The 16,448-nt window shown below is 38.6% G+C and overlaps 1 protein-coding gene across 1 annotated transcript in view; it reads right to left on the bottom strand.

Moving 5' to 3' along the window:
* LOC136883524 (B-cell linker protein) overlaps nt 1-16,448 on the bottom strand; it is a 323,973-nt gene that overhangs the window by 76,233 nt on the left and 231,292 nt on the right. The window contains exon 9 of the mRNA XM_068229921.1: nt 13,358-13,576. Coding sequence (XP_068086022.1) covers nt 13,358-13,576 — 219 coding nt within the window. The remainder of the gene's footprint in view (nt 1-13,357; nt 13,577-16,448) is intronic.

The following is a 16,448-nucleotide window of genomic DNA, read 5'->3' on the forward strand; positions in this document are numbered from 1 at the left end:
GCCTGGTGTGAAAATGGGAAACCACGGAAAACCATTTTCAGGGCTGCCGATAGTGGGATTTGAACCTACTATCTCCCGGATGCAAGCTCACAGCCGCGCGCCTCTACGCGCACGCCCAACTCGCCCGGTGTACCCTTTATTTACAATCCCATTTATGTGATTACCTCAAAGAAGATCTTTCCTTATATTAACACCTAGGTACTCACAGTGATCCCCAAAAGAAACTCTCAGCCCATAAACACAGTAATTAAAACTGACAAGACTTTTCCTATTTGTGAAACTCACAACCTCACTTTTAACCCCATTTTATTATCATACCATTGTCTACTGTCCATCTCGTAACATTATCGAAGTCATTGTGCAGTTGCTCACAATCTTGTAACTTATTTATTACTCTATACAGAATAACATCATCTGAAAAAAGCCTCATCTTTTATTCCACTTCTTTACTCATATTATTTATATATATAAGAAAATATGTATTACGTACCCATAACAACTTACGGAGCAGAAACTTGGACAATGACAAAGAAGGATGAGAGTCGAATACAGGCAGCCGAAATGAAATTCTTGAGGAGTATAATACAGAAGAGTAGAAGAGACAAAATAAGGAATGAGAAAATCCGGGAAGAAATTGGAGTGGAAAAAATGAATGATAGAATAGAGAAGAGCCGACTAAGATGGTTTGGGCACATAAAGCGAATGAGCGACGAAAGAATGCCAAAAAAAGGTGATGGAAATGCAAATCCAAGGAAGGAGAGGCCGTGGACGACCACGATTGAGATGGAAGGATACCATCCAACGCATCATTATAGAAAGAAACCTGGACTGGGACACAGTGTTGGAGGAGGAGTGGTGGAAAGACCGAAGAAAGTGGAGAGGAACCATATTTGCCCCTACCTGGCTACAGCTGGATAAAGGGAAATGATGATGATGATGATGATGATGATGATGATGATAAGAACATAAAGGTCCAATAATACTGCCTTGAGGAACCCCCCTCTTAGTTATCACAGGGTCAGATAAAGTTTTGCCTATTCTAATTCTTCGAGATCTATTTTCTAGAAATATAGCAACCCATTCAATCACTCTTTTCTCTAGTCCAATTCCACTCTCATTTTTGCCAGTCTTTCCCATGATCCACCCTATCAAATGCCTTAGACAGGTCAATTGCGATATAGTCCATTTGACCTCCTGAATCCAAGATATCTGCTATATCTTCCTGGAATCCTACAAGTTGAGCTTCAGTAGAATAACATTTCCTAAACCTGAACTGACTTCTATCAAACCAGTTATTAATTTTGCAAACACGTGTAATATAATCAGAAAGAATGCTTTCCCAAAGCTCACATGCAATTGACGCAAGTGTGATAAACTGATATAACTAGAAAACAATCTTCTTTCACCCATGGGTAAATAATGTAAGTATCGAGCTCGAATTATTATTATTATTATTATTATTATTATTATTATTATTATTATTATTATTATTATTAAGAATTGTGATGTACATTCAGTTATTTGTATCATTATTAGTTTACGATCGCATTATTTGTGAGGTTATGTCATGAAACATTTGTTGTATAGAAGTATTTATATGAGTTTAGTTAATGTAAGAACCTATATATAATTTATTATCACCTGTATTAATATTTGTAGTCTACTGCAGAATTGTGAAACACACTGTAGCATCCGAAATGGTGCTGGGTAGACGAGAACTCGGTGGAATATTCTATACATTACGTCTGGGCCTTGAGCACTCTAGAATTAATGAGAAAATGTATCTTTCTAGAAGCCTGGCCAGGGAGATATATATATATATTGTACCGGGAACGCCGCTACGGAAGCGAAGTTCGAAGTATGTTTATTGGACTTCGCGCGAGGCGGAAGATATGCAGCCCGCCAAACTCAATGACGTACGCAGCGAGTGACGTAGCCGCCTCGGGTGTCCTCTACATGACCATATATGGTCGTGTTCCAGCCTACCTGCAAAAGTCTATTTTGCGTTAAAATATCGCTATTTTGACACTGCCATCGCAAAGACCATTATAATGGACGCAACCTGTCAACATTTCAGGGAAATCCACCGTATACTTTAAGAGTTATAAGGATAGATAATACCCATGTTCTAGATACTTCCACACAATCGGGTATAAAAAGAGGACGACCCAGACTACAAATTCAGTATCTGTCACTCCGCTGTCTCTGCAGCACGGGTGACGGGAGGAGTGCTGTGAGTGCAGACCGAACCTATAGTTGGAAAAGTCTTTGAAATCCGAGTGTTGGAACTTTGTTATTTTCTTAAAGTGCCGCATTGGGACTTTGTTATTTCCTTCAAGTATCACGTTGGAACTTAGTTATCTTCTTCAAGTGCCACATTGGAACTTTGTCATTTTCTTCGAGTGCCACGTTGGGACTTTGTTATTTTCTTCAAGTGTCGCGTTGGGACTTTGTTATCCGGTGACTATTGAAGGAACTTAGAATTCTCGCGAGTGTCGTGACTTCTGCAAGTACCACGTTTTAACTTATATTTCGAACTTGTGCTTTTGTAGATCAATTTCAGGAACATAGAAATTCTCCGAGTGTGTAAGTTGGACTTGTGTTCTATGACAAGCTGTGTCAACGTAAACTTTTGTGTGAATGGTATGATTTTTCTTCCAAGTACCACATTGAACTTATGTCTTATAACAAACTGTGGAACTTAAGGTATTTTTAAACATTGCATTCAATTGTGAAAATATGAAATACTTTCCGAGTACTGCATCAGGACTTGTGCTTAGGCTCGTGTCAACATAATAGACTGTGACAACTTAGAATACCCATGCCATATTCCGAGGGAACATAGAACTTTCCAGCGTTATAAGTGAACTCACAATTTATGGAGTTAGACTTTTTCCAAGTACCATTTTTGTTTAATGATTATTTACTTTGCTTATCGATGGAATAAGACATTTTCCGAGTGCTATTTCATTTACTAAGCTTATTGCAAATGTGCCAATGTGTTCCGAACCTTCATAAACTGTGCATTAAGAACTGTGGTGACTATAAACGGCAATCCTATGGAACATTCTAGTTTACCGTGCCTGTGTTAGTAAGCTCATGTCACGAACTTAACATTTTTCACATTAATTCCACCAGTACAAGGTCAAATATTTAATGCAATCATCCTGTTTTTCAAGTGACTGTTTAGGAACATTTTTGATTCAATGAAGTGTCTGAATCAAGGATTTAGTAACACTTGTCACATTCCATTGTACGAGTGGATGCAATCATTGAAAGGTCATATCTATTTAACAGTGCCACAAATAAATGGAGTGCCGTACAGGGACTTGCACGTGAATCACGTCTTAAAAATCGAATCCCGGAACGTGTGTGTTCAGAACTTCGAGAAATTCCAGAACTTCAAGAAATTCCAGAACTTAACATCCAGGCGGGCGTGGTTCCTACCCAGGCCGTATCCAGCGCCATCCCACAACCCGGAGTTACCAACCGGCCACGACACTTGAATTCTACTGTATGAAGGTGATATTAACTTGTTTTCAATGGTCAATAAACTCAGATTATCCAAAAAATCTCTAAGTTCGATGAACTATACCCCTCTCTGTACTAACTCCAATGTTTTAAGCCATACGCTAAGATATAGTCCATGCTCATCAATTTAGTGTCAAGCGCCTCTAAGATAAACACTTTTCCTGATACAATATCTATATATATAAAATAACTTGTCCTGACTGACTGACTGATTCATCATCGCCGAGCCAAAACTACCGGACATAAAGAAATGAAATTTTGGGGATATATTCATGTTAAGATGTAGGTGCTCGCTAAGAGAGGATTTTTGGATATTCCGTCGTTAAGGGGGTGAAAAGGGGGTTGAAATTTTAAAATGAGTGTGTCTATATCTCAAAACTTTGAAAGTTTTCAGATGTGAAAACTGGTACTTAGAATCTTCTTTAAAAATAAGGAAACACGTACTTTTTTGTTTTCAGGAAATCCCAATAGGAGGGGTGAAAAAAGGGTGAAAAGGGGGTTGAAGGCTTTTAATCAGGTTACTTATATCTCAGAAACTGAAGATATTACAGACCTGAAAATTGGTGTTTGGGATCTCCTTCAAAAATAAAGAAACAGGTTTTTTTTTTTTTTTTTTTTTGGAAAATCCAATTAATGGTGGGGGTGAAAAGGGGGTGAATTTTTAAAATGAGTGTATCTACATCTCAAAACTTTTAAGGTTTATAGATGTAAAAATTGGTATTTAGAATCTCCTTTAAAAATAAAGAAACACGTTTTGTTTTTTGTTTTTTTTTTCAGAAAATCCCCATAGAAAGGGTGGAAAAATGTGAAAAAGTGGTTGAATGCCTTTCATGAGTCTCCTTATATTTCAGAACCTGAAGATATTACAGACCTGAAAATTGGTATTTGGGATCTACTTTAAAAATAAAGAAAAGGTATTTTTCGTTTTTGGAAAATCCAAACAATGGGTGAAGAGGGAGGTGAATTTTTAAAATGAGTGTGTCTGTATCTTAAAACTTTAAAAGTTTACAGATGTAAAAATTGGTATTTAGAATCTACTTTACAAATAAAGGAAAACATATTTTTTGTTTTCTGTAAATCGCAATAGGAGGGGTGAAAAGGGGTGAAAAATGGGTTGAATGCCTTTAATGAGGTTACTTATATCTCAGAAACTGAAAATATTACAGAACTGAAAATTTGTATGTGGGATTTCCTTTAAAAATAAAGAAACAAGTATTTTTTTGTTTTTGGAAAATCCAATTAATGGCAGTTAAACAGGAGTGACAAATTGGGGGGAATTTTTTGAAAGACTATATCTACAGAATATCTGAGAAACGTAAAATGTTACAGAGGTGAAAAGAGGGTATTTGGAATCTCCTGTAAATGTAAAGAAACATAGGTGATTTGTTTTTGGAAACTCCACTTAAGGGGAACTATGCAGGGGTGAAATTTTAAAATGAGAATTTCTACAGTATATCTCAAAAACTTAACATGTTACAGAAGTGAAAAATGGTATTTTTTATTTCTATTAAAAATCAAGAAACGTGTTTTTAGTTTTCGGAAATACCACTTGGGTGGTGGTGGTGGTGGTGGTGGTGGGGGGGGGTTAAAGTGACTGAAAATGGTGTTGAATTCTTTTAATTAGGCTACTGATATCTCAAAAATGAAGATGTTACAGACGTGAAATTTAATATTTGGAATCTGCTTTAAAAGTAAAAAAACACGTATTCTCGGAAAATCCAATGAAGACGGGGGTTAGGTGAAAGAATTAAATAATTAATTGACTTAATTGTATGAGAATACTTACATCCAATAAAAACTAAAGTTGTTACAGGCGTGAAAATTGGTATTTGGATCTCCTTTAAAAACAAAGAAAAACGCGTTTTGGGTGGGAAATCATCTTAGGGGAGCGGGAGTGAAAAGGAGTGGAATTCCTTTCACGAGGACACATAAATCCTAAACTGAAGAAGTTAGAGTCATGATAATTGGTATTTAAAAGATCCTTTACTATTAAAGAAACAAGTTTTTTCTCGGAAAATTCACTTGGGGGGGGGGGGAGTGTGAAGGAAGTGCAAAAAAGTGAATTATTTTTATGGGGATACGTATATCTCAAAATTGAAGGTAACAGACGTGAACATTGGTGTTTGGAATCTCCTTTAAACATAAAGAAACACGCCTTCTTTTAATTTTTTTTTTGGGGGGGGGTTAAATAAACTTAACGGCGGTGGGGTGTAAAAGGAGGTGAAACCAATTGATTTTACTGTTCATAATGTACTTATAAGAAGCCTCCGTTGCTCAGGCGACAGCGCGCCGGCCTCTCACAGCTGGGTTCCGTGCGTCAAATCCCGGTCACTCCACGTGACATTTGTGCTGGACAAAAGCGGAGGCAGGACCGGTTTTTTCTCCGGATACTCCGGTTTCCCCTGTTATCATTCATTCCAGCAACACTGTCTAATATCATTTCATTTCATTTGTCATTCATTAATCATTGCCCCAGAGGATTGCAACAGGTTTCGGCAGCGGCACAATTCCTATTGTCGCCGCTAGATGGGGCTTTATTCATTCCATTCCTGACTCTGTCGATTGACTGGAAACAGGCTTGAGATTTTCGATGTACTTATTCTGATCATAAACCGATCATTTTTAATCTTTCCTGGGTTCGTTTACAAGAGCCATATTTTCCTTCAGAGAACGTTCTTAGATTACAGTAGATTCTCCTGGCATATAAATAAAAATTTTAACACATTTGAAATAAACGATAGGAATGAAATTGACCGTCCTATTGTTCACCTCTATAATAAGGTCAATAATCCACGGAAGTATGTCATTCGTATCGGCAGAAATCCCGCACACTTGCCTACGCGCGACAATGGTGCTGGTCACATTGTCAACAATGACAATGGCAGCAGATGTAATTTACCGCCAAGTAGTGGTCTTGCATCTTGCTGTGGGGTCCAGAACATATATAATAATAATAATAATAATAATAATAATAATAATAATAATAATAATAATAATAATAATAATACAAGAAACAAGATACCGAGACGAAAATACGGTACAAACACACAACTACAGGATTTATAAAGGTAAACCAGCAGAGAAAATACAAAACACTAAAGGTCTTTGGATGTTTGGAACAGCATTTGTAGTACACAATTCACTGGCAGACAAGATAACGGAATTCAAATCCACCTCACCAAGGATGTCAACACTAACTTTCAAAAACAAGAACAAGAAATACACAATAATAAATGTACATGCACCAATAAATAAGGACAACCAACAAAATCCACAGAAAGTAGAAAAATTTTGGGAAGGTCTGGAAGAAATCCTAGGAAATACTCCAGAGAAAAATGTTGTAATTCTGCTAGGAGACTTCAATGCACAAATTGGAAGGAATGAACCATCAAGAACCACAGGAAAATTCACGGCTCACAGCAAGACAAACATGAATGGTAAGAGGTTGATAGAGTTGTGTGAAAAATTCAATTTGAACATCATGACCACCAAGTTCCAGAAGAAGCCAAAGAAACAAACAACATGGATATCACCTAACAAATTATTGGGCGAATTTCAGATTGACCATGTTGCAATCAGTTATGAAAACTCCAGAGAAATTCAAGATGTACATGTAGCTAGAGGAGTAAACTTCAACTCTGACCACTATCTGACAAAAATTAAGATGAAATTAACACCAGAAAGGAGAAAAAGTAGTGGTACAAAATTTACAAGATACAGAATAGAAGATCTGAAGTTCAATCAGCAGACTGGGAATGAATACCAGAACAGGATAAATAAGATTCAAAGTCACAGTTGGACTGAGATGGCAACATCAATACAGCAAGCAGCGGAACAAACAATCCTACGAAGTAAAAAGAAGAAACATCCGTGGTGGAATGAAGTTTGCGAAGAAGCACTACAAAGAAGGGCTCAGACATGGAAGAAATGGAACTCAACTAAGAAACCAGAAGACTGGGAGGCATTCAAAGCACAAAGGAAAACAACAGTTAAAACCATAAGAGGTGAACGGAAACATTATGACACACAGCAACTAAAGAAACTAGAAGAAGATTTCGTGAAAAACAATACACGTAATTTCTACCAGACATTCAGGAGGAACTTAACAAGATACAAACCGCCAACCCTATGCTTCAAAGATGACGAAGGAAATCTAATCACTGGAAATGAACAGAATTGCCAACACCTTGCAAATTATTTCCAGAAACTACTGAACTGTAAAAAACCTGAGGAAACTCTAATGTTTGAGAAACCCAAGAACCAGACACCGGACTCAAAACCACCTAATAAAGAAGAAATCAGGGGAATAATAAGAGGACTGAAGAACAATAAGACATCAGGTGAAGATTCAATAGTTGCAGAGTTATTGAAATATGCCGGAGAACACTTAGTGACTCGGCTAGAAGCACTGTTTGAGGAGATTCGGCAGACAGAGAGCATCCCAAAGGAATGGAAGACATCATTAATACACCCGCTGCACAAAAAAGGAGACAGAACAAACGTTAACAATTACAGAGGAATATCATTGCCACCAGTTGCCTCTAAAATTCTATCCAAGGCACTAAAAAACCGGACTGAAGGGATAATAAAAAAAGAACTTGGTGAATACCAGGCAGGATTCCGGAAAGGGAGATCATGCAGCGAGCAAATTTTCAACCTAATCTCCATAATACAACTACGTGCACTCACAGCCAAAAATCTAGTGATTGTATTTGTAGATTTTAAGAAAGCCTATGATTCAGTCGACAGAGCAACCTTGATAAGCACGTTAGAAGAGTTTGGGATAGATAAAAAAACTAGAAATTTAATCAAAGAAACCATCACTGACACTACATCACAGGTTAAGTTTATGGGTATGTTGTCAAAACCATTCAAGATCGAAACAGGTGTCCGACAAGGGGACGGGATGTCACCACTCCTGTTTAATGTTATACTTGAAAAAGTGGTCAGAGAGTGGAGGAAGAGACTGATGGAATTAGGGGTGGAAAATGGAATATCACTGGGAAGATCTGGAGTCAAAATTGACTATCTAGCATTCGCAAATGATATGGCAATACTGGCAGAAGACACTGAAACAGCCAAGGTACAAATTTAAACACTTCAAGAGACTGCTGTAAAGACGGGACTTCAGATATCCTTCGAAAAGACGGAACTAATGATTCAGGACAAAAAGGATCCGACACAAAATATTGTCACCAAATATGGAACAATTAAAAGAGTACAGAAGTTTAAATATCTAGGGGAATGGATAACCCCAACAGGACTACCAGGAATAGCATTACAGGAAAGGGCAAGAAAGATGGAAGCATCATACCAGTTATGTCGAAATGTCTACAATAAAAAATCAGTTTCATACACTGCAAAAATCAGGCATTACAACACTGTCATCAAACCAGAAAGTCTATATGCGATCGAATGTATTCCACTGAACAGGAAGGGCTTACTAGAAAACATTGAAAAGACAGAAAGGAAGATCTTGAGGAAGATACTAGGGCCCAGGAAAGTGGGTCAAGAATTTAGACTGCGACCAAATGAGGAACTATACAAAAGGACCGAAAAAATCACAACATCCTTGAAGAAGAGAAGACTCTGCTTCTACGGAAACATTAAAAGAATGCCACCAGAGAGAACAGCCAAGCGAATTCTGGAATACATGGAGAACAGGAAGACACAAGGGGTCAAGGAGGATATGGAGGAAAATAATATATCACAGCAGGTAGTATACAACAGACAGGAATACAGAAAAATCATCAACAAAATTAAGGGATTCCAAGATCAAAGTAGCAAAAAACGGACCGGCAACAACTGGTCACGAGAACGTAAAGAAGCCCACTCCGAAAGGATGAAGTACTGGGCCGATCGAAAGAGGAAGAACCGTAAATGAATGATGCTTAACGTGGTCCATAGTAGACCCATTCGAAAATAATAATAATAATAATAATAATAATAATAATAATAATAATAATAATAATAATAATAATAATAATGTTCTGAACCGTCGTCAAATGTGCGGACCGTGCTGGAAACGGGTCCTGGATGGGTAATGACTAAGAATGCAGTCCGGCTGCGGCTTCAGTACCGCCAAGGCACCCAAGACGACACCATACCAGATTTTCTTAAGGATTTAGTCCATATTAAAAATGCTTATAGGAAAAGATGGCAAAGATTTAGGGACCCAACTGACCGGGTGGAATATGTGGACCTAGCCCGGGAAGTACGAAATCGATTGCTGGAAAGAAAGATTGAAAAATGGGGCGAAACTTGCTGTAATCTATTAGAAAACGAGTCAGATCGCGAATTTTGGCGGATTCTCTCATAAAACGAGTCAGATCGCGAATTTCGGCGGATTATATATAAAACAATAAGCATTCAATTATAAATGTATAATACCGTAGCGAAGCACGGGTATCTTGCTAGTATATATATAAAGAAATGGTCTTGGTAAAGACGAGTTATTGTTTAGAAATAGTCATGGTTTTACAGAAGTTGTTCTGATCAGACGTACGTCATGTTAACAAGTGTTTGAAGTGTGGGAATTGGTTTAGTAAAGTTGGTAGTTGTTGCAGTCTCCATGCAAGATACATCATGATAGGCATTTGTTAAAGACGGCGGTTGTTGATATCTATAGTTTGTTTGTGACAGCAGTGATTAAGGTTATGTGATTAATTTGGAAATACAGTAATTGTGAATAAATCCGTGTATGCAAGTTGACAGCGTTTTGTGTGCTTCACTGTGGATACATTGCAATACATGTCAAACTGACTGGCCTGTAATTTCCAATTTTTTGTCTATCACCCTTTCCTTTATACACAGGGGCTACTATAGCAACTCTCCATTCATTTGGTATAGCTCCTTCATGCAAACAATAATCAAATAAGTACTTCAGATATGGTATTATATCCCAACCCACTGTCTTTAGTATATCCCCAGAAATGTTATCAATTCCAGCTGCTTTTCTAGTTTTCAACTTCTGCATCTTATTGCAAATGTCATTGATATCATATATAAAATTCAATACTTCTTTAACATTATTCACCTCCTCTATCTGGACATTATCCTTGTAACCAACAATCTTCACATACTGCTGACTGAATACTTCTGCCTTCTGAAGATCCTCACATATACACTCCTCTTGTTCATCAATGATTCCTCGAATGTCCTTCTTGAAATCTGTTTCTGCTTTAAAGTACCTATACATATCCTTCCATTTTTCACTAAAATTTGTATGACCGCCAATTATGCATCCCATCATATTATCTTTAGCCGACTTATTTGCTAGATTCAATTTCCAAGTAAGTTCCTTCTGTTTCTCCTTACTTCCACAGCCATGCCTAGCTCTATTTCTTTCCAATCTGCACCTCCTCCTTAGTCTCTATTTTTCTGTTATAATAAAGTGGGTCTTTACGATTCCTTAGCACCTTTAAAAGTACAAACCTGTTTTCACGTTCCTCAACAATTGCTTTAAACTCATCCTAGAGTCCATTTACATTTTTATGTACCGTTTTTCCACGGATCATAGTTACTTTTTTTAAACTACCTCGTGCCTGCCTTATCAGCCATATGGTACTGCCTAATAGTCCTACTATTAAGACCTTCCGTTCTATCACTTCGTGATCACTAATCCCACCTATTATTTCGGTTTCTCTATAGAGCTCATCTGGTTTTACCAGCACCACATCCAGAATTTTCTTCCCTCTAATTGGTTCCATCAGCTTCTGAATCAGCTGTCCTTCCCATTTAACTTATTTGCCATTTGTTGGTCATGCTTCCTGTCGTTCACATTACCTTCTATTGACATTTGATAAATTGAGATCTCTTGCTACAATCACATTCCTTTCCATGTTGTTTCCCACATAACTGATTATCTTATCAAATAATTCTGAATCAGCGTCAGTGCTACCCTTTCCCGGTCTGTACACTCCAAAGACATCAAGTTGCCTATTATCTTTAGAAATGAGACTACACGTAGAATTTCATGTTTGTCAACTTTAACTCTTTCTTAGCTTACAAATTCTTTCACCAGAATGAATACTCCCCCTCCTACGATTCCTATCCTATCTACGATACACACTCCAGTTCAGTGAGAAAATTTCTGCATTCGTTATATCATTTTTCAGCCATGATTCAACTCCTATTAAAATATCTGATCAGTATATATCCATTAAATTACTTAATTCTATTCCTTTCTTTACAAAACTTCTACAGTTCAACACTAACATTTTTATGTCATCCCTACTTGACTTCTAGATCCCTGTACCCTTCTCACTGCTCCCTAGCCCACCCCGTTTCCCTAAATGTATCTCCCTATTACCCTTCCAAACAAATTTCCTAACTTATATGTACCACTATGGTTTAAGTGAAGGCCATCTGAGCGCAGATCCTTATCTTCTACCACCCCCACCCATTAGGATCTAGAAATCTCACTTCCTGTTTCCCACATGCCAACTCCATAGTCCCATGTAAATCCCCAAATCACCCTCCAGTCAGTATCCCTCCTACACAGTATTCCAGTGATAACAATCTCCACTTCCTTAAACTTTACCCGCGCTGCATTTACCAGATCCCACGTATCCCCAACTATGTAGGTACTTACACCTGCTTGCATTACGTTGTTGGTACCAAGAAATACTACCACCTTCTCCTTCTGCTCCTCCGCCTCTTCTACTTTCCTTAACATCTGCTTCAACCTAATTCCTGGATAACACTCTACCCTGGTTCCCTTTCCTCCACACACACTTTCCCCACATGTCTAACAATGGAATGCCCCATGACAAGAGCCTACACCCTACCCACCTCATTTGATCCTCTCCCCTCCTGGTCAGCTCTATCTTTCCTGACAGCTGCAGAAGCTACTTCCTCCTCCCTTTTCTCCCTCCCTCCACCCTGATCCACCTGTCTTTTCCTATCCTCTACATTTCCCTTTCCTACCTTTTCCCTTCCTCCTACTTCCACACTTCTCAGCAACAGTTCCCTGTTCCACATCTCCCCTCTGTTTTTCTATGTGCAGTGACTCATACCAATTTCTCACAGACACCTGTCCTGAATAGAGCCCTTAGCCTGCAATCTCCTTCCCCTTAGAACATTAGACCACCTGTCTTCTACAATTCCCCTCTTTCCTTCACATCACTCTTTTACACTTACTGCATCCTGTACAATGTTTGAGGGAGGCCTACCTCGCTTCCTGTCTTCTGTGAGAATCCTAATTATCTCTCTGAAACTCTCCAACTTCTCCCTCATACTCCTCATTGCCTGGCCACACCCACAGTTCATTTCATAAACAACCTTCAAACTCGAGTGCACATAATATTTTGGTCAACAGTAGTTTTTAAACTCCCTAGGTGAATATAACATTGTATCTGGTGTATCAATACGAAGATGTAATATTTATTTTTAGCTATGTTTTATCATTCTGTCCAAGGTTACAAGAAATTATTTTGGAATTTCAAATTTATTAACATTTTGAAAAATATAAAACAGATGGTAGGATGAACTGATTATCTACTGTAGATTTCTGGTTTTGCATCCCACCAACGATGTTTACTGTTTTGGAAAATGCTGAGGTGCTAGAGTTTTGTTGTGCAGGAGTTCTTTTACTTGAATACTAATAATACTTTAATACATCAAAACACCAGTACGTAAAATAACAGCATTTCATGAATATCATGTTACTCAAAACAAACGTACAAACCGACTCAACCAAGACAGCAAGTAAATTAAATCTTGAGAATAAGGCTCACATTATAAGTCCCAGAACAGAAAAGTCAAGAATCGGAGATTTCCCGATGGGGGGCCTAAACATTAGGAGACTATACTGAATGTTACTTACCGCCTTCGTTTTTGACGGTGATGGTGTTCTCCGTACAGGAGAAGCCACTAAATCAGGGAGCAGCGGTCGAGGCTTCGCAGGCAGTGGGGGAGGTTTCTCTCCTGGTTCTGGACTAGCAGAAGGAGGCAAGGTCGTTGAACACTGAAAAGCTGGAGCTGGTTTCGGTACTGGTAAAAGGTAATCTGCGTCCTCTGGGTCGTTTGGAGCTATACAAGTTTCCTAAAAATCCAAAGTACTATAGTTACACAATAGCATCCCGATAGGTAGCAGCAAAGCATGGGAATTTCCTTTGGGTAAGCAAAGTGGAACACAAACTTTCATTAAATAATAATCATCGCGACTATGGCAAACTAGTGAACATGACAAACTAGCGATAATAATAATAATAATAATAATATTAATAATAATAATAATAATAATAATAGCTTTACGTCCCACTAACTACTTTTACGGTTTTTGGAGACACGGAGGTGCCAGAATTTAGTCCCGCAGGAGTTCTTTTACGTGCCTGTAAATCAACTGACACGAGGCTGACTTATTTGAGCACCTCCAGATACCACCGGTCCGAGACAGGATCGAACCTGCCAAGTTGGGGTCAGAAGGCCAGTGCCTCAAACGTCTGAGCGACTCAGCCTGGCATTATTTATATAATGTCTACCCTCCGACAAAGTCTCACATCTGCAGCTCATTCTGTATGGCTAACACATAAAACCCATCATTAAATATAAAAATTGATTTGACATGAGTAATCACAACTTCTTTCAGCTCTCCTAATTTTTTGACAATTTTCAGATTTGATCATTTGCTAGAGGCGGGCTGATATATATGAGGGATGATCGGAAAATAATAATACAACTCCTCTAAGTTCCAGTAGGTGTTTATAGGAAGAATAAAAAGCTGGTACAAAGGCATATGCATCCCCGAATTCAAGTAGTGGAAGAATCACAAGAGAAATATGAATACTCAGATACGAGTATCAGGAGCTGTCAAAAACAAACTGCTTCCCACTATTTCTCAATGTAGTCTCCCATCTGGTTTAGGCACTTCTCGATTCATGATGCCTCTCTCTTGTTGAGGAATCCAAGTCATTACTTCCCCCTGCACATCCTCGTACTTCCTCAGTCTGTTATCAGTTTAAATCAGGTCAGGAATGAAATGAATGAATGAATCCCCCATTTAACAGGAGGATAGGAATTGTGCCGGCTGCCAAGTCTGTCGCACTCCTCTGGGGCAATGATTAATGACCAACAGATGAAATAAAATCATATAAGTGTGTGTTGCTGGATTGTAAAATGACTGGAAAAACTGGAGTACCCAGAGAAAAACCTGTCCTGCCTCCACTTTGTCCAGCACAAATCTCACATGGAGTAACCAGGATTTGAACCACGGATCCCAGCGGTAAGAAGCCAGCGCGCTGCCGCCTGAGCCACGGAGGCACTTGCACTTCCTCATATGAGTGAAACCTGCGTCCTCCAACACATGATGCGAGCTCTATCGGCGACGATAAGGAGCTGCCCTGCAGCTAATAGGCCTGCATTTCAGAAACTGACACAGTGTATACTTTTAGGAGTGGGTTAGTGGGTCTCTGGCAAGCTAAAAGGAAGATCTCTCCTCTCATCATTTCACATCACTCTTGCATGATTTTAACCTTTCTAAAAATGTGAACAACCTTGTAAAAGTAAGCTGAGGGATCCTTCTTTGCCCTATGTCTCAGACAAGTGGACAAGTAAGGTTCTGTTGGGCTGAGGGAAACAAGAGTTAGAGCCGCAAAGCGGCCCACAGGCATCTGGGTCAGTATCGCGACAAAAAGTGACACAAGGCAAAAGTTATTATTAAACAAACCTATGGCGCAACAGCCCCGAAGGCCTGCTTATTCACGAGGTGTCAAGTGATTAGCACGAGTCTTCTCAGCCGTTATTCTTGGCTTTCTGGACCGGGGGCGCTATTTCACCATCAGATAGCTCCTCAATTGTAATCACGTAGGCCGAGGAGACCTCGAACCAGCCCTCAGATCCAGGTAAAAATCCCTGACCTGGCCGGGAATCAAACCCAGGTCCTCCGGGTAAGAGGCAGGCATGCTATCCCTACATCGCGAGGCCAGCTTGCAAAAATTATAAAAAGGGGCGGAATGTAATCACATATTATATTAAAATTTTTACAATTAATTTATTGAGAACCACCTATTCAATACTTTGAAGTCTTTACGACTATGATACAATCTTTATATTAAGGTTTAAGCATATAATGGTACATGTTTCACCTGTCATTGCAGGCATCATCAGCCATAAATTTATGGCTGAAGTTTTAATATAACATCCACTTCAGAGCTCTAACCTAGATTACAGTATTTATGGCTGATGAAACATGTAACATTATATGCTTAAACCTTAATTTAATGATTGTATCATAGTCGTAAAGACTTGAATAGGTGGTTCACAATAAATTAATTGTAAAAATTTTAATATATTAAATTTCAATATAGTCAAAATGAAAATAGTCACTTGTAATGTAATCACATCACAGATAGAGCACTTGTATCCCACATATATCATGATAATTTCCAAATCTGGGGCTCTCTTACTTTCACCAAATGTGGCAGGACTGTGCTTGGGCACGACACAAGCTCTGTTGGAGACAATATGAACCTTGGTCACCCAATAGGAACATAGCAAATGGTCGCATTACTTGTCGAACTGATCAACTGAGTCAGAAGACAAAGTTGGTACTGGAAATATTGGCAGTGGGAGGATTCACCCAAGTAAATAGGAAAGAGGATAAGACATACTTTACTTACAATGGTTCTAGTACAAATGACCTAGTTTTTCATATAGGAATGGGATCATCGTACAGAAGCAGGAAGACCTCTGGACCTCAAATGCAGCACAAATCAGGTAACACATTCCAGTGGCATTTGATATCATGATAACCCAACCAATATTTAGCTCAAAGTACTCAAGAAGAGGAAGAAAAACTTTTTGAAGGTTGGAGCCAGCAAAACTCCAGAAAAAAGGAAACAATTACAAATTTCAATTGACTTATACAGCGCATGAAGGACAAATAAATGAAGCAATTAAAATGGTTACATACTGGT

The sequence above is a fragment of the Anabrus simplex genome, chromosome 1, assembly GCF_040414725.1.
Source record: "Anabrus simplex isolate iqAnaSimp1 chromosome 1, ASM4041472v1, whole genome shotgun sequence".
Lineage (NCBI taxonomy): Eukaryota > Metazoa > Arthropoda > Insecta > Orthoptera > Tettigoniidae > Anabrus > Anabrus simplex.